The following is a 27981-nucleotide window of genomic DNA, read 5'->3' on the forward strand; positions in this document are numbered from 1 at the left end:
GTCTCCGGCAACTCTTCAGTCACCATTATAATTAGGGGGAAGACAGTACAGGTTGTCTTCAAATACAAGTTTTCCACAGGTAAACTTTTGTTGTTGTTGTGAACTACTGTAACTCCTGGTGAAGTGTTCTGCTGGGTTTTGCGAAGTCAGCAATATTTGCTTGCCAATGCAAAGACCATAGGACTGTCCCTGAGCATGAGAACTGAAAAAGAAACAACATAAATAAAGCAAATACCTGATACCGTGCAGCCTTCCCACACAAAGCTTTCCTTGATAGAAGCAAAAAGCAGTGCTTACTGTAAGATCTGGCTAAAATAAGAATATTTTTCATTGTTCATCTGAGAAACTCAAGTGGCAGCAAATGAAGTCAATAGTGAAAATGCAATTGTTTAACAAATAAGTCTCCTCCCTATGTTACAAAATAACTTTGGATTATTAAAATCAGAGGTGTTTTGGTGGTGGTGTTTGGTTTTTGTTTTTTGACTACATAGCATCAGTAATGTCTGCTCAATAAACCTCTACCTTGGAAGGAGCAGCTTAACGACAACGTCTGAAATGTGGTAATCAGACAATCTAAAGGTTTGGCTTAGTACATGAAGGATAAATGGCAGGAAACTGGAGGAAGAATAGTTTTATCCAAAGTTGGATGACTGAAGACCAAAAATACTACCGTAAATAATTCACAAAGGAACACAGCCAGGGTATAACTATGTAAAAGCTTAGATCTTTTGCAGGATAATAAATTAAATGGAGATGTCTTTGATAGCATGAACAGCACAGCACAGATCACTAATTGCGAGTGCTTGCAAAGAGGCTGAACAGTGAAACATAAGCATATGGTTGGAAGGGTGGTCTGATGACTACAGCAAAGGTCTCAGATTCTATTCCCAACTCTGCGACCAGTATCTTTGGTAGACCATAAAAAGAAAAGTCTCTTATCTGTCTTACTCATTGAAAAGATAGACATATTGAAACTCAGGTTCTTCACCTAGCTGTCTGGGATGTTAGCAGGCTTCGTATTTGGAGAAGCTTTGAGAGTGATAAAATACCAGAATTTTTCAATACAATTTAGTTTGATTTATTCAAAATTTAAAAGAAAAAGGAAAAAAAAAAGAAAAGAAAGCATGCTGATTCAAGGATCTAGGCCTCTTGACAAACCTCAAAACACAAATCATGCAATAAAACTCAGCTGCTCAAGCAGCTGAACTCCACACAATTAAATCAACTAGCCAGACAACAGAAAAACACCCCTGTTCTCCCCAGAGGCTCTCACTCCTCCCGCCCAAAGTCTGAAATGCTGCATCTATCTTGGACTGTGCCAAGAACAATTAAGATAATGCTACTCCATATCAAGGTATGGGATAAATCCTAATTTCAAGAATCTGAAGAGAAAGCACTATGCCAGCAAACCATTTTAAAAATGAGATGGCCTTCAGTATATCTACAACTAATTCACCTGGAAAGCACATAACTGCCTTAACCGCAACACACCCATGCAGAGCTTTCCCATATGAATGGCACAACACTCATCTTTCTTCAGGTTGTCACTGCCAAATCCCATGGGCACAAACCCACCTTTGCAGCAGGACAGCATCCAGCTATGTCAGTGTTGGTATTACCTACAAAAGAAGCTAGTACCACAATTTAAAGCGGGTATGGAAACTGTGGATGCCCCCATTGCAATTTAGGCAGTAATTGACTGGGGGTCCGGATGGAAAATGGCAAAAGATTAATTTACAACAACTTAATAAATTGCTTAGCACCTGAAATTAGGCAAACCAGTTGTGAGCACTCTCTTGTGTTTGTTTTATCCAGTAGATTGCACTTTGTGTTCACAACAAGCAGAGAGGGTACAAAATGTCAGCTAGCCTGCTAAACTGATGACCTGTAACTCATTAAGCTGAAGTGAGAATAACAGATATCCATCCATACTCTTAATGTAATCCAAAATAAGCATGTCTACATGAGATTTACACTATTTAATTAAAGAGACTATCAAAGTCATTTCAAGTTAAGTATCTGCATGTGGATATTATCTAAATCTGGGAGGGGAAAGCAGCTCCTTCCTCCTGCTAGAACGATGCTGTTAACCATCATAAGCTGATTTGCCCAAGCATACAAAACTGGCAGTTACCTGTATCAATCACTAGATTTCTAAGACTATTTCTTCTAGAATCTAAGTGGCATTAACAGCCACATCCCCCAAAACAGTATAAGCAAGGAAAGAACTGTTGTCTGATCAATGTGTAAGAGAAAAAACAGGTCCAGTGATCTTAAATTGAGTTAGGTAAACTGCTACACACCTGGATACACCACTGTCACACTAGAAGTCAACACACAATCTGCAGTCAGAGGCCGAAGGATCTAACCCAGATCTCTACCATTTTAAGATTTCATTTGCTTGACCCCCATTAGCTTTCAGAGCTGCCCTGCAGCTTTGCTATAGCAAAGGATGGGGACCTGCTGCAGACAGAACAGCCAGTCCACTGAAACGCCACAGCCCATCACCAAAAATCAACCTTTCCCATCACATCCTAAGGGATAAACAGGAAAACATCGATTCATAGCTTGGTCAGAGTAATCAGTCCGATGAAGAAAATTCTAAGTGCAAGACACAAATGCAGTCCAAAAGTATGCAATTAAAGATTTTTTTTTTTTTTTAATTACAGCAGTTAAAAAGACTTGGCAGGGCAGTGACATAATTCAGGTATTAACAAGCTATGTGCCGTGTAAAGGCACAGATTAAGCAGAAGGGTAAGATAGAGCTGCACAGAGAAACGCCTCGATCTCAGTTTATTGGGGTTGCAAAGGAAAGTACAATTTTGATTTTAAATTGTTTTACATACAAGGATAATTTGAGAAGCCAAAGGAAGCTTGGAGGAAGCTTTCCCCTTCCTTTTTTACCTCTGTTATACCATATTGGGACTTTCCAGTGTAATACCTATAGCAGGTCCAATTGTGAGGGGGGCTTATAGGAGGAGAGAAATAATAAAAATTGGTAAAAAAAAAAAGATAGATAGAGGAGAGTTATATCTGATCACCCGGCCTGGAAATTATTGTGTCTGCACAGCCTTGTTTCAAACCTATTATCAAAGCTTTGGGGAACATTATTTTTAAAATGAAATCTTCTCTGTCAAAAGTTTCATTAATAAGTTATATTTCTTAGTAGGGTATCATTTTACATAGAGTGCCCAGAGATCTTGCAATGTGGAACAGATTCTTTTTAGATGAAGTACAGTATATTGTTTTAGGATTGTGGGAACTTAACATTTTACTTATGTTTTTGAACCAGAAAGGTTCCCAAACTTTACACAAACACATGTGAGAAATACTCTTCTCCTAGGCAAGCCTACCAACAGCTTTCTTTGGGGCTGTGAACTCAGAATAAGAGAGAGCAGAAACAAAAGTTTGCAGCACACTAGCGGGAGGAGAAAAGACAAGCAGAAGGGGGCGGGGCGATGTTTACCATACCAAAGATCATGCCATCACTACCCAAAACCTTTTGTTTATACTTTCATGAATGTGAGCTGCCATAAATCTTAAAACATCTCCCTTTTTTTCTACCCACAAATCATGCTATAATGCCATAGAAAGATTCAGGCGCCCAACCAGAGATTGAGAAACACATCACCAGAGCAGTCTCGTGCAGTATGTAGCAAGTAGTGGCAATAATTAACTCATTTGTCTTACTGAGACCTCCCTTGCTAACATCAGAGAAGGATTTGGGTTTCAAAGACAATTCCAAATTGCCAATATTTGGTTGGTTGTGCCACAGGAGAAAGGAAAACATGGATATTGCAGCATTCCCAGTGACGTGGATGCATGCAGAGGGATGCTCTCCAGCCTGCCTGGCCTTGCCTGCCCCACAGATCTGCGGGGCTGCATTCAGCCAGCCGGCACCTTTCCAGCTGACCCCTGGTTTGATCCCTTACCACCCATTAGCCAGGTGGCCACAGAGCCCACCAAGAGCTCAGGCAGCTGGGAGGCTGGTCACCAGCACCACTCTTGCCTGTCTGGTTCCTGTCAACAGTTTTGACAGGTCTCCCACAACAACAACAACAAGAAGATCACATGGAGTCAGCATTTTCTTACAGACGACAGTTCTGTTGAGAAAATCCTGACCAGCTCTAGATGCAACACAAATTACAGAAGGCTCGGAAGTTTTTCCTAACCTAAGGATAAATCTGTAGTCTCCAGAAAAAAAGACCAGATGCTATCCACCATGACAGCCATAGATCCAGGACACATTCATCAGGTGGCACAGATGCAGAGTGAAACGTGGCCACAATTTAAGTTGCATTTTTGAGTTGTGCTGTGGTTCAGGACAATTTCCTCTGACAGCATCAGAGCAAAGGGTAGGAAAGGTTGGGGCAGAAAACTCTTGGCTGCAGAGATCAAGATGTGGAATAAGCATTCAGAACACAGGAGGGGAATCAAGAGCATTGGTATTTAGCCTTTAATCAAAAAGATATTTCTGCACTTTCTTAAAGCTTTTCAGGCATAATCAGAGTAGGAGAAGTTCCTTTCTGTTTAAACACCAAAAGAAACTATTCTCTACAAGGAGATCTTTTTACAGCACAGAATGGTAAGCCTACTAGATATTTCCCTGCTGACAATGTACTTTTACACCTTAAATAGGGAATTAATAGCTGGGCATTCCTCTGAAACTGAATACACACAGGTTTTATGCACAAATAAAGTGATTTCTATCTAGAATACATCTGTATCCTGGAAAGAGACTAGAACAATTCATGTCCTTGAAGACTTGCAGAATTATGAATGCCTATTTATCCCAAACCAGGGAGCATATTTGGACCAATGAACGAAACATCCACACCAAAAAAGAGCCCATTTGTTGCCTGAATTTGGAAAGTCTTCCTTATGATTCCACAAGGTTGCCTTAAAGTATATCCTAAAGTACAGAGTAGGCAGGTTTGCTTTGGATCAAGAAGCTGATCTCTGTCCCAAGGGCACCAAACTGTGCAGTAGTTGCTATGGTACTGCAAGTATTTTTGTTTGTTAAACAGTAGATTAAATAGTCACATAAAGTGATTAGACTGCACGTTGGATCATTCCCTGGGAAGGTTTATGTTACAAACTGGCTTTCTGGGGAAATTATTTAAGCTTTTCACTTAAAAAAACCAAAATGTTTTTTGAATCCTAGGCTGGTGTGTTTAAGAGACTCTGCTCCTTACTCTGATTTAAACTTATTTGTGCAGGCAGGTAATATAACAAGGCACTTTTACACCTATTAAAAACATTGTTGCAACTGTTGGCTTCATCCAGTAAGCTCTAATAGCTCCGGTATTATCATCATGGTCAGGGCTTGGATTACAATTCTTTTGCAAGAGGGATGGATGTCTTGCCTTGGGTCATAACAGTGCTGCAGTAGAAATTAAAGATGAAGTGTTAGTCTGCATTACCAGACAGAACAACAGATTCCCTTAAAAGGCTAAGTGCACATACATGGTCTCAAAAATCAGCTTGTTTGATTACAGAAGTTACTGAAGGGGGAAATAAAAACTTTTACTGTTGCTTGTTTCATTTACCTGCCTTGGCATTTACATTGCACTCCCTTCACGAGGTCCAGACACTATTATGAAAGAGATCCAAAAATAAGGATAGATATTCAATGGTTGATGAATGAGCCTTAGACTAATTGCTCAGATGACAGACTCAAGAGGCAGATGGTCACCTAGCTTAAGTCAGCACAAGTGTCATGAAAGGTGTGGCAATTACACAAACGGAGAATCTGTCCCTCTGGCTCATACTATCCAGCAGTTACTATCTTTTTCAAGAGCCTACCTAAGCTGCCAGTCTAGATGGCAGAGCAGCATCAGATTAAAAATAAAGGTGGTGTACCTTACAAAGCTGACCAGCAAAGAGCATCTGATTAACCTCCGAAACCAAAGCAGCTCCTTTCCATCTGATGGCTTTCAACGGAAGGTGACTTTGGAAGACACAGACAATGAGTATTAAAGACCCAATCCTGATGCAATAAAAGTGAATCATACATACAGATATCAACACAGATAATTCTGTTTGCTGAACAAAGATGCCTGATTGCAGAGGACTCCACTTTTTTTTTTTTTTTAAATTTTCTCTAAAGAAAGGTCAAGCTAAGCAAAATAATATTAACATTAAGCAAGTACAGCTGTAGATATCAGATAAGAGCAGTTCTGAGGATAATATTTGGCATATATTACACTGCTTCATCTGTTTTTCCTGTACCCCCATAAATGATGACAGAACTCTCTTCTCTGCAAGAGTTCCCACAACCAAAGGCATTGATCACTGGAGCTTCCAAAAGAAAGGCAAGAGGAGCCAATACTGGCTCCAAAGAAAACAAAATGCATACCAAACTTACAAGAAAGAAGTCGTAAAATTCCCATCAAAAATGCCAGTAGGACTGAAGCAGATCAACTGCAGACAGACCTGGAAAGTTTACTGCTGAGTTCCCTTCTTGAGCACGGGCGTAACAAACCAGACACTCAACAGCTAAAGTTACAGAACCAAATACTCTGTCCTCTAGGCAGGAGGAGACAAGACCAGCCCGTGCATTTATCACAGCAGCAAACGCAAATAAAAATGCCCATTCAACATAAGCTAAAGCCTTCTGTCTTGCTTCAGAGACTGGGGTTCGCTGTTGCCATTCAAACCCATAATCCCTGCTGTAGCTTTGCCAGTGTCCTCCTGGGGTTATTGCTTTAGAGTAACCTCAAATTACCATTTCCTTGGGATGAACACCGTACCGCTCAAATTCAATACTCCCTATACAGCCTCCCCTGGGGAACAAGGCTGTTCCAGATGACTGCACGGATGTCAAAAACAAACTGGAGAATGGGAACACCCATGTTCAGAGAGGACAAGACTTGCAGGAGCCTGACAAACGCTCTAAGTAAGTTCAAAACAGATAGTTAGACAGCATCTTCGCCTCCCATTGAGAAAGGGCCATCATGAAAGCCTTGGTGCCAGATTTATAAAGTCTGCTTCACAACTAAGTTTCCTCTGAGGAAACTAACTTTGCAAACATCATTTATCCTTACAGTGAGTATTGGGGATAAGCAATTGGTTGTAACGTTGCTATTGTACAGATGAAGAAACAAAGATGAAAGTCAACAGTTTTTAGTGTGCAAAATGAGCTTGGGAACTTCAGACTTTGGGTGTCTTCATTGGGGATGTCTGAACAGCAGCAGCGGTGGGGTGGGGGGTGGTGGTTGTTTGTTTGTTTAAGGGTCTCACTACCCTGAACCACCAATGGAAGCTTGTGGAAGCTGCTTGGATTTGGCAACTCCCAAACCAGACATCTCAAAAATTACTGACTGGTTTTGAAGAGCTGGCTGGAGTAATTTGGTCCACATCATCACAAGCAGGAGTTGGTTGCAGAGCCACAAAGCAGAACTCGGGGGCCTCAATTTCATAGCTTGCTAGCAGCGCTGAGCCACGGTATATTCAAAAATATATAATCTAGCTCTTTGGATGTCTTCTGAGGAACTTAGAGCAGGCAGCAACTTTAAGCCTGATTTCAAGTTTTAATGTCTAGCTGGACCCCTTTCCCTCTTCTTCCATTTTTCTTTCTGAAAAGATGAATTCCTCCATTTATTTTTAATCCTATTTCTCTTTTGGAGCTGCCAAAAAATCAAACCCGGTTCACATCAGACTGCAGTTTATTTCCTTGGGGTGAACCAGCAACCCAACCGAAAAGCTTCCTACCCTCTGCCTTCTCCCGCCTCTCAAAGACATCCAGGCTGACGCTAGGCGAGAGCCGGATGTCTCCCTTCCCTGACCGATGGAGCTGGAGGCGCAATCAGGCCTCCTCATTATCAATCAGACCTGTACGCTCGTTCAGAGGCAGCCGCAGTCCCAGAGCCAGCAGAAAGAGCAGTGCAGCAGCTAGTTTATTTACAACCTGCTGACAACAGAGTGGAAATTGATAGAAGCTGCAAGCAGCAAGTGACTCCCTGTCTGTCAGCACCAAATGGCAGCTCCTGTACTTACTCGGCTGGACAGGAGCTCTTTAACTCTTCCTTAGCCCAGGATTCACAGGGGTGCTACGGGTCTCCATCACGTTTCCATCCACGTCAGCTTCATGCTGATGCTCTCCCACTGCCTTCGGCCAAGTTGCTTCTAATTCAGAGCAGTGAGGACACACCAGGACCTCCTACATTTAGATATTTACTGTACACGCATCTTTGTTGGACAGATACTGTACCTTCATATTTTATGCAGTGCCAGGTGTCAGTACAGAGCATGTTTGAACAGCTTCATCTGACTCAGAAGAAATAAATTAATCCTATATTTAAAAGGAAAATGCTCATCTACCAAAACTCAGACAAGCTATGTGTGTTATCTATGAAGTCTGACCTTAAAAAGAATTAGGTAAACCACACTGAACTCTATGTAGACTTTCTTTTTTTCATTGTTAATGGCCATCATTCAGTTTTAGTTATTTCCAAACAGTATCAAATTAAGGTTGCTTCCGTTCTGAGAAAGAGTGTTTACATGATGATCTAATGCAGTTTAATTAATTCTCTTAAAATTAATATTTTTAATTAATACAGATTATCTAGACAAGGCTTCATACAAGATTGATTAGCCTGAAATCTTTTGAGTTAATGTGATTTGCACACCCCACTCAACCCAGGACTAAAAATAACAATATTGATGTATTTAAAATTCTAACTAAAGAAAAGACTATCAGTGGCCCAAAGATGTGTAAAAATCCTTAACCCATACGTGCATGAAGGGATTAAACATGAAATCCAAGTTAAAATTAAAAGTTGTCTATACTGAGATTTTAACCCAGATAAACTGTTTTTACCAAAAAAAAAAAAACCAACCTAAACCAAAAATGAGCTTTCTTCCCTACCCCAAAAGTTGTTAGCATGGTTTGAAATCTCCTTTCAATACTCTCCCTGACCTACTCCCAAAATAACGCTGCTAAAATCACTCTCATTTGTGCTTCCACCCTCAGCATGCATTTCTAGAGGATTAGTGGAGGTGCCTGGCAGCTTCATCACACCTCTCATTCCGACCACTTGGTATCACACCATGGTCTCCAGCTCACTGCTGGCCCTCACCGATTGGCAGCACTGTGCCCTCACCATGCTGTCTAACCTCAGTGCTTCTGAGGCATGAAGCAGAGAGAAGACGGTACTGGAGGTCACAGTCCCCAAAAGCAACCCTGTCCTCCATCACTAAGTGCAGCAGACAGGGTCTGCTGAGTGGGAAACGAGGTACGTGGAAGGTATCCCACTCCACCAAACCAACTCAGCTTGTATTACCTACACTGTTCACAAGTTCACTTTTATTTCAGCTTTTATAACCAACCACAAAATGCACACCTAAGGGTGCCATCCAGCCACCTAAACACAGGCATCTCATGCCACCGTTGAGCGCTCTATCTGGCCTCCACCTGCTCCAGAAAGACACAAGACCCCTAGATTGTATCAGTCAGCCATCATCTCCATCAGCCCAAAGAGCTGTCTTTGATACACCAGGGTATCTAAAACTGGCACTGCTTATCTACATTAGGAAAACCAAATTGCTTTCTAACTTATCCTTCTATAAGATCTATGCAAGGCTTCACTTCAGTTTTTGGACACGTATCTAAAAAAAAATATCAGTGCTTGGAAAGGTGTTTTTCTTTGCATGACCAGTCAGTCCCTAGCTCTCATCTTTTTCATTCAGCTCTAAATCTCTCTGAGGCCGAATTCAGAGTGAGCAACCAAGTCCTTAGCAAGGTCATAAAGATTTGCAGAATGCTCAAGCTGTTTCAGGACCTGTTTCCACAATGAGCAAGCACCAATTCAGCCACGAGATGCACCAGTTTGGAGTCAGTATAACTTCTCTGAAATCAAGTTGCATATGTATAGCCTCCAAAACCAGACACAAAGTGACTTCAAACACAAGATATGACCCCACACATGTTAAACTGGAGTCATTCTAAAGAAAATGGTTTTCTGTAATCCTTTGCGTTCCACAGTTACCTGTTGTGAGATAAGCAAGTGCAGCCACAATGTCATCATTATCTCAGTGAGGACACAGATGAATTCCTCAGTTGGCATCCACCTCGGCTCGCTGTAAGGGCAAACACCAAAGGGCACCACAAGTGCCTTAAACCTTTCTGTGGAAGAGATCTGTGGCAACTTCTGTCTCAAACAGAAGCAAATCCAACAACTTCGATCCAGTTCATTCAGACTTCTATTGGCATAAGCAAAATCACATGGCCCCCAGGAAAATAAAAAAAAACCACACCAACAAACAAAACTGCTCTGATTACACTGGGTCCAATGCGAGAAATGCAAAAAAGCCCTTGTAAAAGTAGCTCCTTGTGTTTCATCAGACTTTTCAAAATCACAGAACAGTTTGGTCAGATTCAAGCTGTTAGCAAAGACAGGAGAAGCTCTTTTTAAAGTCTGATTTGATAATTCTCAAGATGCTAATCAGAGCAAATAGACAAACTTGCACTTGGTTTCTGCATCTTGCATTAAATTTGTTCCAGCTGATGACTGCAGAGGATATGCAATCCCAAACTGAAAGCAGCATATCAAATCAGCTGAACCAAGAGAAATTAAAGCTCCCCGTACCATTGGAAAAAGAACCCAAAACAACCAAACAGTTAAAAATATTTATGGAGCAAACAAAAACTTTCCATTGGACAGCTAGTCCCTTGCTTGGGGAAAATATATATGTTACTAATAGGAATTATATCCTGTTTCCTTTCTACTGCTTAAAACATACAAACAAATTATATTTCAGCCTAAAGACATATTATTCACGGATTTTTTACTTCACTGGAGTTTATAGTTCAATTCCAAACCTGTAATTTTAAATGTTGGCTGTTTTTCTAAGTAATTCACCAGAAGGGGGTCCCAAGTCCCCTTGCTTCTCCTGCTAGTAAGGGAAAAAAATTCCCTGCCAACTTCTACATAAACTGGTGTATATCACAAGCCACCCCACTCAAATGCCCAGACACGGTTTTTCTTTTCACATCAGAGCTGAAGTAAAAAAATGCAGACACACACATATTACATGCAGCCTTTCTTGTTTGAGGGTCACACAGCTGGTGTTAAACTGGTGGTAGTTGAGCATCAAGGCCAAGAGAACTAAATACAGCATCCAGCAAATAGGTAAAATATTGCTAACAATACAGTGTTCAAAGAGAAGGAAATCTGCTACCAATGTATTGCTGCACAAGCCCACTGCTGAGCAGGGCACAGGCTGGGGGAGCATCCATAAGGACAGTTGGGGGAGATCTTGGCTAAGGCAGGCACTCTGCCAGCCAGGATCCACTCCCTGCCAGCCCAGCTCCCCCCCACCACACCCCATGTAACAGGGCAGTTTTGGGGCACGGCAGGGATGCAGCAGAGCACCGATGCGTGTAACTGCGGGCTCCCTTCCAACTCACAGAGATTTTGGCTGAGAAAATTGCAGGCTGGCTCCCTCTAACCATGCAACAGGGTCTATAGGAGCAGGCTGGTACCTAATTTCTGGAACATGCGTTCCAGTCACCTGTAGGTCACATACCAGAAGGCTAAATGTTAAACTTCAGCTGCACTAGTCTGCCACATCACACGTAGCTCTGGAGGAGACATGTACCAAAGCACAAGGATCAGCACGTCCCCACAGAGAAGTCAGACAAAGTTTTGCCCAACACCGGGCAGGGTGCTTTCTCTTTTGGGGTTAGCAGAGAGGTGCCAGTCAGACACAACTGTTTCTCCTCTTAGAGGAAAGGCACAGAGCAAGTCACAAACCACACTGGCTACAGGTACAAAGACTTTCCAGCTGAAATCAGTGGCAGTGGACAGGAGAGCACCCTTTTGGGAGACCAGCTGGACACCGGGACCTCACATCTGTAAGAACAGTCCCTGCAGAGCTCGCAGGGAGCTCTGTACACCTCCTCCTGACCCCCTGGTCTGTTTCACAGACCGATTTCTCTCCCTTGGCAGGTCACAGGAGCAGACACATGAACATGGGACTTGATATAAAAGGTTTCATTGTCAGAAGCTACATTAAAGTCCAGGGGAGTATTTTGCTCTCACCCTCTTAAGGTCACAGGGGCTGCTTTCTTGCGCTGCATTATGTCAGTTTATTTTATAGCAAGAAAGGGTGGAAATAAATACCATCAAACTAGCCCTGCCTTTCCTCCCCCATGTTCCACACAAGAAAATCCCTCAATCCCTACAAAACAAGCTGAAGCTTATGCCAAACCTAACAGACTTCATACAGACATTGTTATCTTTTGAAATGACACCTTCAATTTAATTATCTCAGAGATTAAATCATCTTCAAACTATTAAGCAAAATAACTCAGTGGTGCCAAAACGCTCCATCACACCATGACTTCTCTTTTTTCTAACTCCCCTTTAAACCTCCTCTGCTGACTAGATATGCAGAATAGCAGAAGCACACAGATCTGCAGTGGCGCCCAGCCTCCACAAAGCCAGTTCCTGCCTGTGCAGCTCACCAAGTTTCCTATCTACTTTAAGCCTGACCTCAGCTCTACCAGTATAAATTCAGAGCAGTTCCAGGAGCTTCAGGGGTGGGAAGGAACCAAATTTAACATGCTGGACCATGGGATGTGCAAGTAAAAAAGAGTACCTGAAAGCATACCAGCTTCTTCTTGTACCAGAGAAAGTACAAGAGGAAAATCAACCTTCAAGGCATTTTAAAAGTCTCTAGTCTTGACTGCTTTGCCTACACTTCCCCACCGACACGTCCTGCTCCCTTACTGCATTCTGCATTTGCCTACATATCTCTGTTCCAACTGGTGCTTGCTATGCTTAATTGTACACGCTCTTCTTAACCTGTTTCCCCGCTCCTACAGTGGTCTTGGAAGTCACGTCACCAGCCACATAAGCACTGATCGGCCCAGAGATCACCATGGGAACAGCACATTCCTAGTGCTTGTTCAACTGGGGACACTGGCTGCGTAGCCAAAATAGAAGTATTTTTCTCCCTTCTTCCCTGCACATGTGCATGGATACCTGCTTCAGCGGTGACACAGAGGGACAGAGCTGAGTGACCAGCACCCAGCACTGCCATGCCACAGCAAGAAACAAAGATGACTCCTTGGTCTCACTGCACAGCTTCAAGTCAGGGGAAGTATTTGCCAAGAAGGAATGATTATTCCAGCCAAGGTTGTTAGAACTACAGCATCCTTTACCATATGAAGGCATGTGGAACAACATAATGAACTCTCTGAAAGGGCAAGGGAATAATTGCAACCTTCTGGCTGCAGGGAGCAGGCCTAGGAAGTAGCTCACTTGGCCGTTACAAGCCACTGAAACAGAGTATGTTTCTCTAAACATGATTTTAGAGCAAGGACAGCCAACTGATGGACCAAGGACTGGGTATGAACCATAAGCCAGTTTTACCAGGACCTCAGGGAAGCAGATTAGCTCAGAAGCCAAGTGTTTGGGGCAACACACGCCCCACCATGCAAGTGCTGAGGGGCACACGAGTCCAGGTCGGGTGTATTTTACTGGGCTATCCACAGCACTACACAAAGTTGCCTTAGTCTAGGAGAATAAGGACAGGGGGATAATTTTATGGAACAAAGCAGCTTCCATCATTCGGATATTTGCCATTTCTGTTCCAAGAAAAGAAAATACAAACTGGATTGAAGCACAGAGATGAGAAATACCGGTATCTTCTATGGATCACCTGTTTGTTAACCACAGGCAAGTCACTTGAGGCATGGTATCCCTCAGTATCCCAACCTGTACAGCACATAAAGCATACTTTTCCTACCTCCTCTAGGGCACACACCATTCCCCCTAAAGATCTCTTAAATTTTATAGTAGAAGGACAAAATGTGGCCATCTAGGCCCTCAACAACAACTACTTGCCTCAGGTACCAGCGAACAAGATAACTGCCACTAGGAAGTGCCAGGAAGAATGCGTTTTTGAAAAGGGCTGGTATCAGATGCTTTTAAAGGAAAGTGTAAACCTCCATACATCAGACAGTAACAGAAAAACTTATTCTTAGATAAGGTTCTTCTCAAGCACCACGATCTACCTGCTGAGCTGTGCTCTGGTAGGTTCATCTGCTCTGATGCAACCAGAGCTGGTCTCAGTAGTGGTGAAAAGCTCTAAACATCTTTTGAATCACACAGAAATTTTGGGTGTGTTCATGTCCTATTACACTGAGATCCCAAGACTGTTCATATGGAAAAACATAATCTCACAGCTGCCTTAATTTTATGATCTTTTAATTACAGCAGACAGTAAGGTCTTTGGGTTGGGGACTCTGTCCTGTATTTATAGCACAATATAGACCCAAGGCTGTTATTCACAAACTCAACTAACTCTACATTCTCCCCTCCTTCCTATCCTCCATTATTTCTATGCCTTGACAAGAAAATTGTTTGACTGGCATCTGTGCTATTTACTATTTCATATTCTGCTGTATCTCCTCTTACAGGAGAAAGGTGCTGAGCTGTTTGGAGAGGGATAAGAGTTGTCATTTCTACAACAGTCTGACTTAAAAAGTTTTAACATTCAGTTCTCTGGAGACCTGGAAACAAGAGATGCCAGCACAGGAGACTTGTGTGCTAATGGCATGACACTGTATTGGATTTAATTAAACTATGGCCCTGTGAATGAGAGTGCCTGCGAGTGAGAGGCAGCTGATATGGGGCAGAGAGGGAGTAAAGGAGAAAAACACGATGTCAAGACTAAGAACTCACCCATCCAAGTTATCAGGCTGCTTCGAGTCAGCATTTTATTAACATTATTCCCTCTGGTCTTACATTTCTGTTACCCCTAGCAACCCATTCCCAAACTCCCTGTACTATTGATGTACTTGAAACCAGCACATACTAAAGGGAAAGTTCTGATAAAGCAAGAACTGAAGGCTGCAGCTAACGTCATTATTCCCCTACAGTCCTCAAGAGTGATGCATCAGAAGCTAGACACATCCCAGACAGAATGGGGTACAAAGCGGGGGAAGCTGGGACAGTGCAAGGTAGATTGTCTCCTGTGAGATCCTGCCATGAAAGAAAGAAAAACAACAACAAAGAGAGAGAAAAACCATGTTATTTTGCCGAAATATTTTACCTTCAAAACTTTACCGTGGGTTTAGAACAACTCTTGGTCTAACCTAAAACTCAAAGGTCCTGCTCGTGGTGTTTCTTCCTCCCTGCAGAAGCTAATTTGAAACCCTATGCTGCCCCCCCGGACCAGCCTATTGCTGCAGTGTCCTGCTCCACCACACTGTGACCACCCGGCACAGGCCAAAGCTGACGTGTAGATAAAGCAGTGGTTGAGGGTAAGTTGGACCAGGCTTCCATTATTCCGAGTCGGATTTTAATTTATGACTAAGATAAAGAAAAGCAAAAGGAATAGACTCCTGCGGAAGCTATCACGCAAGTGGCCACTGCCAATTCCTCCCCACACGATCGTACCACAAATTACCGCCAACCTCCCCAAATTCCAGCAGGCCTTATGTCCCTGCTTCCCTCATCACCTGTGAATGTCATCTGCTTCTCAGAACCATTAACATCACTAAACAGGGGAAAAGCCAATTAGGGGATTTTCATTCTTTCACCTAGGGCTGGCACAGAGTTTTGATACAATCAGATAAACAGACTCCAGCAGCAGCCCTCAATTTCCACAAAAAAAGGAGAAGCGTATCCATCACAGACTAGTTCCTTTTCAAAGCAGACTTCCTCTGAGACTATCAGGGTTGTCTTATACAAGCAGTCAAGGATAGGCTCTTAAGGTTGACTACAGCTTCCCCGTCCAACTTTCTAAACAAACCCAGGGTGTAAGAGTTACAGCCTGTCATACCAGCCTCCAGAGTTCCTTTAGCTCACCTTGGACTGAGAATAAATTGCTTTTCTTCCTACTAGTTTTCCTGCTCTTTCTACCTATCAATTCTGCGAAGACTAACCTGCAAGCAGAGCACAACACACTGAAGATTTTCAGAAAAGTTCAGGATACATTGTGTGGTGTCCAGTTCCAAAATGGCATAAATTACATCCTGGAATGCATTATGTCCTGCTATGTTAGACAAGAGGAAATGTGGTATACAATGAAATAAAAGACATCCTGGAACCTATTACATACTCAAAAGACAAAAGAAAGGACATTATAGGATCGGCGTGGCTAATAAATGATGTGTTGGCATCTCTTTTCTACCAAGATGTGGATTAACAACAGATGTATTACACTAATGTCTATTTGTACACTAATCTAAAACAACTGCATTGCTGTTGCAGACAGGAATTTGATAAATGCAGCCCCCATTCCAGCTCCATGAGTGCTGCTGAGCTTTAGGAAAGGTAGGGAGGGGGGTGAGCCACTCCCAGAGTTTCCCTTTTCAGTGTTTGGGCCCTTGCTCTCACCTCCTTTTCTTGCTGAGTTGTTCCCTGCTGATTTCTCATCTGCACAGCTGGGATCCTAAGGATCCAGGGAAGGAAAGGGGTTGCCTTGCACTAGCCCAGAAGCCCCAAGTGTTCAGCAAGTAAACTGTGGAAGTAAGGACTACTCAGCATGTTGAAGCAGTCGGTGCTTTTGAACTCCTGAAGCTAAAGGGTTAACTCCTGGAGCCTAGCAATTTCTAAAGTATCACTTTCCTTCTCACAGGCCAACAGGCCTCCTGCATTTACATAAAGCCCTCCAGGGAAGGCAGCTGCAGAAAGCATGCACAGAAGATGCCTTCCTCAGGTGGTTGAGGGATAGGAGAGAAGATACTGCCAGATTTACCCTCTAGTTCCCTTCCACAAGGAGCAGCTGGAGAACAGTTAGAAGCAGAGCCTCCAGACCACTGTGCAGTCCCAGTTTGATAGCTACAACAGCTCACTCACCTTCCCTCAACCTGAAGAGGCAAGCACAGAAGAGCAGCATTGCAATTCTGGAAGGCCGGAGCAAGGTAGCAGACAAGGTGGATGATCCATCTTGGTGGCAGCATAGGTGAAATTCAGTTTAGTGCCAGCTGCAGAGAACCTTCTCCTGTAGCACGTACAGAACAAAAGTCTGACCGAGACATCTGAGGTTTGTAGTGTCACGTGCCAGGGAGATGAGGAAACCATTACATCCCATTCCTCCCAGGTCCTAGGGAAGCCTAGGATGTGATGTGATTATTGCCTATTAACAATGCAGAAAAAGGGGGCAAACAGGAGCAGAGTACAAGCAGAGGAGCTTGGAATACCTGACCCTATGGACAGGGACATTTTACTGGCACCCGAAAGCAGTTGTGGATGATGGCACTGTTGGGAGGTGCTGCGAGCCACCAAAGACTGGGTGTAGAACAGCAGCTGAGGCTGGGAATTAGGAGCTCATATCAGCCAGCCACCCCAAAATGGTATGCTTTGCCTGTTCCTCACCTGGGCTGTGCCTTAACCACTGTAAAAGACCAGGAACAATGAGTCGGGGAGGAGGGGGAAGAAAAGAAACAGAAGCACAAGAGAGAAGGAAAGGAATGTGAAACTGGCTAGATGAGAAAACCTAGGTGAATATATCTGATCCTTCCTTCCCAGCCTGCAGAGGTTTGCTCTGTGAAAAAGATTTTCTCTGAAATAATTTGCATTTGCTTCCAAACTTAGTGCAGATCTGTCACCAGTCACTCAAAGCTCCACTTCAGGAACTAGCAGAGATTATAAAAAAAATATGATACGGTCTTCACAGTGTTCATAGCCTCACTTATTGGTATGGCTAAGAGAACCACTTGAAAAACAGCAGGATAGCCCTACAGAGCCATCCAATTACATGATACAAAATGCCAAAGCAGGTTGTCAGCCATCACACAAACATGGAACATGAAAATCTGTGAGCAAAGATGCAACAAAAAAGAAGCATATCCACAGGTGCCTCATACATTTTTCTATGTGTATTTACAACCTTATCAAGAGAAATTGTTATTTTGTGTTAGGCAATACAACCATCTATTCCAGATCAGCATCATGGCAGGTTTTACACTACGCTCCATTCACTGCTTTACTTCCACCACATGTTTAGTTCACAACCCAGCATTGGCCCAACTGCAACGTATGAGTGAGAAGCAGTTAGTCCCATAGCTACCCAGGTTTGGTTACGGTTTTGGTTTGTTGGTTTTTGGTTTTTTTTCCCAAACATTCTAGAAAGACTATTTCTACTAATATTAAATAAAATCCTCACTGCAGAACTCCTAGTGATGATGCTTAAAGAGATATAGTTAAGAACTTAATATGAAGCGGAACTTCTTATTTTAAGACATTATCTATAGACACACACTTGCTAAAGGACATCTCTGAGTAGAAAGCTGCAGAATAGCTGTGTTTTCCCCAGAGATCATATCCTTTCCCTTTCCCATAAAAATCCTATAAAATCTGAAGCAAAAGGGAATCGCATATCCAGGCCATGGTCTCTGCCTAAGCAGCTCTGGTTCACATTTTCATTTCTTGCATTTCTCCTACTTTCCATTCCCTGGATGTATGTCAATGCCCTTAAGGTGCTGAAAAAGCTAAGTTACTCCACATGGAGTAGAAGTTGGAAAACTCTCCAACTTCCACACAGTTCAATATTCCAGAACAGTCTGAAGTTTTGCTTTCTGCATCACTTCAGCACTTGGAGCAAATTAATTTTCCCTGGGACAATGGGATTTGCAAACTTCCACATGACACTTGCTTGAAGGAGGCTCACATTGACCCTGACAAAGTTATGTGACAATAATTCTACATGAGAAATACATGTCTCCTCCTTGGAGGATCCTCCTTGTTGGCACGTAGTCAGGACAAGGGCAAGCCTCTGCTGGCAGCCTTACTCCTGAGGCAATGGATTGACCCAAGGGCTCAAAACCAGCCCCACTAGGCAGGATTGACACTAATGGGCCTGTCCTGTGCTAATTAGAGCTCACAAAGGTTTGCTTTTGTCCTGTAGGCAAGGCATTTTAAGTAGAGACTCCAGAAACAACAGAAGATGGCTTTACAACATACACACAGCAGCAGGACCAGAATCCATTATCCAGAGAAACTGCTCCTCCACTGCAAAGGATTTCCTAAAGGCCATAAAACAGAACAGGATGCCAAGAAACGCCAACTGCTTCTCCCTCTTCCAGCTCCTGTGCACCAGCAGCCTCCACTCCCTGTGCCCATCAGCCCAGGGAGGGGACAAGTGCCAGCTGAGTCCATAGCTTCATGCCCTTGGACCAGCCCAGGAGAGGGACAGCTCCATATTCCAGGAGAGGAAGCAAGCTCCACCTGGGCAAACAAGAACATGAAACCAGGCTGCAGACTTGGAAAGATGGGATGAGAGGGGAGGTGGGGTGAGAAGAAAAGATGGAGGAATCTACAACATCCTGCCCCAGGCTACACAATTCCTGGCTGTAGCCCCTGTCCCTGAGCACCAAACACTTCAGATGAGTTAAGACCCTGGCCAGGGTGCTGCTATGGAGCTGAATCTTTGCTGCTTTCCATCTGTTTGTACTTGCACTGGTCAAGAGTCTCACAAAAGAAAAAGTACCTCTAAAAAGCCATGAACAGGGAAAAACTGGGACACTGCAAGTGGATATCCTAGGAGCAGGAGTGAGGACAAACTTTGGCTTATATTTAGAGCTGTAATAACACTCTCCTATGTTTAATAGCCATTAAAACCAAAAAAGATGACATCTATGTACAAAAACAATCCTTCAATCAAAAGCTGAAAAAGGGCCCTAAGGCCATCTCAGCCTGTGCAATGGATTGGAAGGGTGCAGTGGAAGTTTTAATTGCTCAAGTACTCTTACTACAACAAAGTATTGCAGTGGAAGCATCTACTTCATGGCCTTGCTGCACACAATAATTTATTGATCTCTGAAGATGTTATAACAATTTGTGGTGCAGCTCATTCATAAGTATCACAAGACTTGTCACCTAACCACACTCTGCACAGTGCATTCACCCCTCTACGGACACTGGGCACTTTGCAAGTTGCACGCTATGTTCACCTCCCATATAACCTTTTGCAAACAACAGCACAGCAGTGTGCAAATGCAGAGAAACAATGCAGCAAAAAGGGTCATTCCTGGCTGATAGGGACAAAGAAACAATACAAATGCATCCAAATAAAGACTAGTCTTGCTATGATCCTGAAAAGTGGGACAGAAAAAAGGGCCTGAGCAAATTGGGACTTTCTGATCACAAACATCAGGTCAGGACAGGAAAGTCATGGCTCCAGAACAGACCTGACATCTCTACTGCATACAAGAAAGTTGCTTGATCGCTGTATTAGCAAAAAGCCAGGTACATGGGAGTGAATCAAGGCTTAGGGGCTTGTCCACCTAAGTTTGTGGATACCAAAGAAAAGTCTTCCCTTGCCCAGCACACTAACCGCCAGTGTGGACGCTTCAGGTTAATGAGACCAGACACATGCATCCCTTTGGAAACAAAAGCATTGCTGCATGCACTGAAAACAGAGTGAAATAGTTCTTCAGTGGATCTCAAAACTGTCTCTATGGCAACAAGAGCAGAACAACCTCTGTACCATTGATTGCCATCTCTGCTTGCCGAGCATTAAAGGTTGTCTCCAGAGACATGCGGTGTAGACAGCTTCCAGGAAACAAACTAATATGATTATGGGTTAGAAAAAGATCACAGGAGGCCCAGGTATGGCAAGAGTTAGATCCAGACATAGGTATTTGCCTGAAGCAGAAGCCTTGCCCTCAAGGGGACACACAGAAGGCAGAGCAGGTATCTGGGGAGAGCAAGGTGCTCTTCGGATGAGAAAAGGCATCATATCTAGACTTGGAAGCAAAGTCTGCAATAGGCATCTACACAGACAGATAAAAGAAATCCTAGACGGCAGCATGCTATAATGGAGATGACTGAAAAAGCTAAGAGAACTTGAGAACAAATACCAGTTAAAATGGAAGAACATTCTTGCCAAATTCCTTCACTTGAGGACCACATAATTAGGTCAGGAAAAGCACAACAGAATATGCTATAGAGAATAGTCCTGTACTGGCTTGCTAACCCAACAGGCCTCTTCCATCTCCAAAGTCTGCATTTCATAGCAGGTACCTGAACGGTATAGATTACACCAGGTGGTAAGCCAACAATTCCGATCTCATCATGAAATTAAGCCCAGGCCAGGGGTGGGGGACTGTGTATTTTATTAAAAGTCATCAGACTAGCTAGGCCTTTGTTAGCAAGGGAGCACCCCTTATGAAGCAGTGGAGTTATGCCCAAACAACCGATGGTGGACAGGACACAAGTGACTTCTGCGTGTGCTGTTCTGTGCAGCACCGGCAAGGGCCATCCTCTCAGCTTGCAAGGTTTTAGTCACCAGGTATGAGATTGCCCGTAACAGCTTAGCTACACTCCACCACTCACACACAAAGCGGCAGCAGAGACTCTAGACAGAAATTCAACTACTATAACCAGACAGACAAGCCTGCTGTAAATAGGGTCCAACTTACCCTTAAATAGAAGGCCCATGCAACCCCCGCAGGGACTCCAGGGATGTTGCTGAGACTGTAAATAGCAAATACTTCTGAACATCAAGCATCTGGGCACCACAGCGGAGTTCTTGTCTTTCCCCCCCCACCCCATAAAACAAAGTAACCCAAAATAGCAAGCCAGTTTTTTAAAAGGTTGCCGTATATCACCCCCTCGTGTGACCTTGCCTGAGTCATGACTGGACCCAAGAGTCTTCCTCTCTAGTTCTGGGCTTTAAGTAGATGGCTACGCTGCTTCCCTCGAGACCCAGAGAGTCAGAAATAGGAAATGAAATGGAGAACAGGGAGGAAATTCCATCTCCCAATACAAAAAAATTAAGAGGCAGTCACAGAATTCTCCTGGTATAGAGGTAAAGAAATACGTATGTAAGAGTGAAGGCTAGAGACACAGAAATATCTTGTTAAATTTTTACAGTTTAACCACTGAACAAGTTACTTTCTCTCCATAATTTATACCTGAATTGTGTGTCTAGACATGACATCATTTTAAGGTATGCCTTGTGTTCTGTGGTAAGTTTACAATAACCAGAACTTATAATTGCTGTGGTTCAGGTCAGCAAAAGCGGAAAAAATATCCAAAGCCCCTTCTAAGCAGCTGTTCTTGGTAATCGTTTTAGTCTGTTGTTTTCTGTCAAGGAGACAAGGCCTAGCAAATGCTAAAAGCCAACATTAAACCAGCTCCCCTTCCTAAAAGTGACGAATACCATAGATAATCTTCAATTCTCAGGCAGCTTTATTTGGTATGGTTCATATTAAAATAGTGAAGGACAGCCAGATAAGCAAGGGCAATAAAAACATCTACTGTATGCCTACAGAGATTGACAGTTACAGACACACTAGACCCTGCTGTATGCCCGTATGATAAACCAGTTATCCAAATACAGTAAAATAAGCCTGTGGGTCTCAGGTGGGATAACAACAAATACCAGCGTATTCTCACTACTGAGACATAAATCCTGAGGCTACAAATGCTGGAACCACAGTGTGGTTAACGTGCACCAGCCACTCTTACTAGAGGAATGAACCCCGTGGTGATAAGGGCTGCTAGCCAAGGGACTTTAATCACATGAGGAGTTGCAATCACTGCCCTGGAGAGTGTGGCCTGAAGCATCCTATTTCGTCAATGAAGTGGAATTTAGACATTGGAATGGGGTGGGGGGGGAGACACGACAAAAAACCCCAAAACCATAACTGTGCAACCTGAACACTAAATGTTGTTTTTGTTTTGGGGGGCTTTTTGCTGGGTTGTTTTTTTTTTTGCTGGCATTAGAAGCACAGGCATGCTGGATGCCTGAGCTAGCCAAGGAGGAGCAGGAGCTAGGATCAGACATGCAGGAGGATACCTCAGTGCACATCAAAACTGTCTTTATGACAGCAAGCGCAGAGAAACTCCTGTGCTATCATATTCAAGGCAACCGAAAGATCCTAAACAGAAATCTGGGTCTACAGGTGCATTGGGTGGAACACATAGTCCATAACATGCATGTCAAAAGAGACAGGTATATCACACACATGAATTTATTTTTTTTTTTTTTTTTTTTTAAGAATAGAATAGCTCCAGTTGGAAGGGACCTACAACAATCATCTAGCCCAACTGGTTTTTGGACAGAAACATCAACATTGGTAAGAATGAAATACACATAAAGGTTACCCACACATTATGCCTCTTCCTGTTATCTCAAGGGGAAGACAAACTATAGCCCTGAAGATATCCAAAATAAGGTCAAAGACAATGGGCAGCAACCTTGGATAACAGTCACAGATGATGAAGTGAGCAATAGTCTACATCAAAAGGATAAATCATAACTATTGTTGACATCTAAAAGCCATAAAAGACTGTCCAAAACCTAGCTGTCATCACCAGTCAGGAAAGAGCCTAAAGACATAGGAATTGACAGCCACCATCCCCTTTTCTCCATGTCACACAAGTGATCCAATCCGGACCACACAAGTGCTCACAATTACAAGAATCTGAGTGGGTAGAATCAACACATTTACCTGTTTTAAAATAAAATCACCTTCCCCTTCCATACAGGTCCCACAGAGTTTTGTTATACTAACTTTTTTCTACATATATAAACATAAGTGGTCCAACTCTCCTCTGTCATCTGCAGTAGACCGGAAAAAAAAAAAAAAAAAGATTACTTCTTAGCTCTTCCAACACCCACTCAGAAACAGGGAACCATTTCAGCTAATAGCAAACAGGAGAGGGCCCACACTACTGCACTAATAGGGTGAGATAAGAGGCTGATTATTGCACCCAAACTGAAGCTAGTTTCTATTCACCGGTTAATGCAGACGCAGAGCTATCACATCCCTGTCTGGATCAATCCACATCGATGCAACATCAAGTCACACAAGGATCTGTGCCAGAACAAGGAATTTAACACACAGCTCCCCAGTTCCACATCAATGGTTCAGGCTCCTTTCAAATCACATGCACACCAGGGACTCAAACCTGGACCAACAAACACCGCACACCTTTGAAATGCAGGGTTGGTGCAGAGCTACACTGATTTTTCACAGGGAGCAGCCCAAAGTGTCACATCATTCAGCGCCATGTTGAGAGCTGGAGAACAAAGGAAAACCATGACTGATGCTGGCAAAGACTGCCATGAGATAGCTTGATGCTCATGAGTGGTGGTGAAAAGGAGAAGAAAGCAGCTACTGCTTTTCAGTGCCAGATAATTAAAGAGCAGCAGTGAGAATACCATTGCTCACAGGATCCCAAGGGAGCAAGCACATTCCTGCCCAAATGGTGCAGCTGACCCGTCATATCCTCTGTCCCAACCTGAATGCACATTAGGGTCTACAGCTGGCTTATAATGAAAATCTGAAGTCATCAGGGCTGTTCTGGCTTCAGTTCTTGTTAAAGATGTTGAACATCAGCCCAGGTTTGGTCAAAAGGTTACACAGGTTTTCAAATCATTCCAGCTTGCAGTGACCAAAGGTAGATTTAGGGTTTGCTGTCAGAGCCTATTTGCATTTACAGTTCTACAATCTGCCATAAAAAGCCAGGTAAAGATCAGGAGTTTCTGCTGATTTGAGATATAAACGAGATACAAAACCATGTGGAATGGAAAAAAGATACTCCTCACTCTGGTATCATCACAATTCCAAGGACAAAGGACTGATAAATAATCAGGTTTTGATATACCTTCAGGCACATGGTCGTCTTTTTCTCCTGCCAGTGTTTAATGAGTTTGAACAGTGAAACTTACTTTTACTCTGTCTCTCCTGCTTAAATCAAAGACCAAAGCTTAACACAGCTGAACTTGTAGCAAAAAAAGATTTCAAGGTGAAGGTTTACACTCCAAAGTTTACAGTATTCACAACTGTCCAGGTCTAGGAGACCAGTGCTGAGTGTCAAAGGACACTCATTCTAGAAAAGTCTGCCACTAGACATTAATAGAGCCATTTAAGTGCTCATTCACATTCCCCATTAGGTATATGAAAGATCTTGTTACTTACACTGTTCTGTAAAGAGCTTATAGTTTTATGGTTATCATCCTAATTACCACTGCTAGTAGTCATTCTGCTTCCCTAAGACAACCGCAGGGCAAGAATGATACCTTTGTACAGACACATCATACTATAAACAAACTTGAACTACTGACATAGCAAGGAGAATGGTTTATTTTCCTGTGTAGCTAATAAAAAGCTGCTGTCTTGCTGTGAGTGCTAATATTAAGGCAAAAGCAAGAATCTTGAAGCTTATGTTATGTTAAACATAAACTGATACCCATCCTCTGCATCCCACCCAGACAGCCTAGATGCAATAGAAACAACTGCTTATTTATGTTTCCACAAGGACTAGCAAGTACACAGCAGGACAGCACATTGGGCAAATCACACTGGGAGATGTGTTTCGCAGATAACACAACTAGAGAATGCTTGAAAAGCCACCGTTTGCTTAATCACTTGAGGCTAAGTTTGAAAAGATCAAATAAGCCAAGTTTAGGAATAGCTTGTTCCCCTTATTTAATGGGCTATAATATTTTACAGTGCAAAGCCCTGCAGCAATACAACTAACTGCGGCATTTGGAGCCATCGCTACGCAAGTACTGTGAGCCATATGGATTTAACAACTCTAACCACCAGTAAAGAGAAAACCAGAACCTTTGTTACTTAAGCGCAGGTCTCTACCACTGAAGCTAAAAACCACTGGCTGACAGCAGCAATAGTTTTGTATCTATCACCCAAATTGGCCACTGGAGAAGAACTAATTAACCAAGATACTTCACAATTTCCATCACTGTCTCAGTAGTACTGCAGCAGCTTCTACAACTTGTGCTGTAGAAAACACTCTCTTTCCATGAGAACAAGACCCGACACCTTCAACAGAAACCTCTAGCACTTGGATCTAGGGAGCCACATTTGGCTTAGTCACTGGCTGTAAGCAGTACTCTAATTAAAGTCCATCTGCCATGAATGTTCCTCAAAGTTTTTAAAATGAAGGACCACCTAGCAATCAATATAGGCCCCTGCACTTTCCATGGTGGATATACACCAAGGACTTCTTTAGCATTACTGCTACGAAAATCATCACTTACAAACAAATTAACCATCAAATTCCAAATCCTCACTGGGTCTGTTTTCTTCTCTTTTACGGTCATGTAACAAGGAGTGTATTTCATTTACAGGAAAAGAAAAAGCAAGCAGGAATTACTTCAACCATCTCTTAATATCTCCACAACTGGGTAAGGACTAGGACATCTTCTAGTCCCATATATCTATAACCTTCTGACTTGGTTAGAATTGTTGCACAAATTAATTTAAGTCACTGCCTTGGGCAATCCTGCACACCACTCTGTTCATTAGTGTAATGCTCTTCTATTGAATCTGCCTGCAGTAGAGGCATCAGCCATCCATGGCATTACAAGGTTTAATGAACAGCAACTAAAAGTCACAAGCATTATTAGGTTTTGTGTTATTAGTTTGATGGTATTAGCAACCAGAAAACCACAAATGTTACAAGAATTTTCCTGTGAAGAAAGAAGACATGCAAGATGTGGTTGCATCTGTAGTATGACCCTGATGTTGCCTCTCTTACATGCTGCACCCATTGCTAAGCATCTTGAAACATCTGTGCCTTTCCAGTGACTGATTATCCAGAGACACGCAACAGTGCTCAGTATCTGTAAGAGGCCGGGGACTGAACCCTGAGTTTATTACAGAAAAAGAGCTGGAGAAAGCTGCTTGCCAGAAATCCAAACTCTAGCCAACAAGTCCCTCCAGGCTCACTTGGAAAGGTCTTGTAACCTCATTGCTGTATGCCTGCTGGGCTCAAAATGAAATGCAAACTTGCATGTTACTTGTGGATTTGGATATATTATCCAAGGAAGAGACAAATCAGGAGCCCAATCAAGAAGTATATATGTTATGAGTCCAGAATAAAATTTACCAGTCTTTAATGAACTTCATGATAGGGAATTTTCACAGAGCCACTCTTTAATGTCTTTCCTGCTTTGGTGGGTGAGCACAACCTATTTAAATGGTGATGTTTCACACTCTTACACATTTTGATGAAGTCTTTTATTAAATGTTGTTTGAAGTCTAGCTCATAGTACATTGAATCACATCTGATTTCTTAGAAAGTTCACCAGCAAGTTTTTCCCAGCCTTCATACATTTAAGAACAGTAAAGTTGCTAAATACCCAATCCAACAGGTGTTCATTACACTGCAGTAACAATCAGGATATCTTGCAATGCTACAACTGTTTAGGAACTGATTAAGTGTTTCCTACTCTTTGTATCCCATGCATGTAGTCATTAGAATGAGTCTATACCTACTTCTTGTCCAGTTTTTGAAAAACATGAGTTAGCCCTTAATGACTACCAATTATGTTGTTTTTAGAAAAGCTTGTTTGTGCTGATGTATTTTCAGTTGCATATATAACATGCACTTACTAACTACTCTAGCTGGTAATCAAAGTTAACCAATCTAATTATTTAACCACATGACATTCAAATCCCATCAACTACAAAAGGCATATTCCTTTCCCAGCCAAATACTTTCCTTCACAGATGCAACACACCCCTTACAGTATTTAAGATTGTGGGGCTCAGACATACACCACCAATTAGGACTAGCTTTCCCATGAATTAAGCGGTAACAAGGCTGAAGTTACTGCAAATGCTGAAACTTGACCTCTCTGAGAAACACTGACACAGACACATGCAGGTACCCCTATCCATAAACTTTTTAAGTGTTGTGTCAGGCAGTCTCATGGATACATTAGTAGTAAACGTTACACCTGGTCAGAGTATTTGTAGCACCAGACTCCAGGATGGCATTTCTTCTCAGTTTAGAGTAGAGCTTCATTCTACTGTCTTCCATAAACTCCATTCCCTCCCCCTGGGATCCTGCTACCTTCAGAGTCTCCTTCCATTTAAAATTTGTACATTTGATTATTCCTGTCTCTGTGACTGTCCTTAATAGAATCTCACTTTATGGATCTCTGCCCAACTCTACAATTTAATCAAGATTTGACTGCATTTTAAGCTTAGTCTATCATGTATTCCCAGTACTGCTCAGCCTCTAACACACACAGATCTGATTA

The 27981-nt window shown here is 42.7% G+C and overlaps 1 protein-coding gene across 10 annotated transcripts in view; it reads right to left on the bottom strand.

The window, feature by feature from the left end:
- Positions 1–27981, bottom strand: part of COL26A1 (collagen type XXVI alpha 1 chain) — a 197182-nt gene that overhangs the window by 104649 nt on the left and 64552 nt on the right. The window contains exon 1 of one of the 10 annotated variants that reach the window (XM_075771409.1): positions 21380–21467. The exons of the other annotated variants lie outside the window; for them this stretch is intronic. Coding sequence (XP_075627524.1) covers positions 21380–21461 — 82 coding nt within the window. The 5' untranslated portion in view covers positions 21462–21467. Of the gene's footprint in view, positions 1–21379; positions 21468–27981 lie in introns of those variants that run through there. 10 annotated transcript variants of the gene reach the window in all.

The sequence above is a fragment of the Balearica regulorum genome, chromosome 19, assembly GCF_011004875.1.
Source record: "Balearica regulorum gibbericeps isolate bBalReg1 chromosome 19, bBalReg1.pri, whole genome shotgun sequence".
Taxonomy (NCBI): domain Eukaryota; kingdom Metazoa; phylum Chordata; class Aves; order Gruiformes; family Gruidae; genus Balearica; species Balearica regulorum.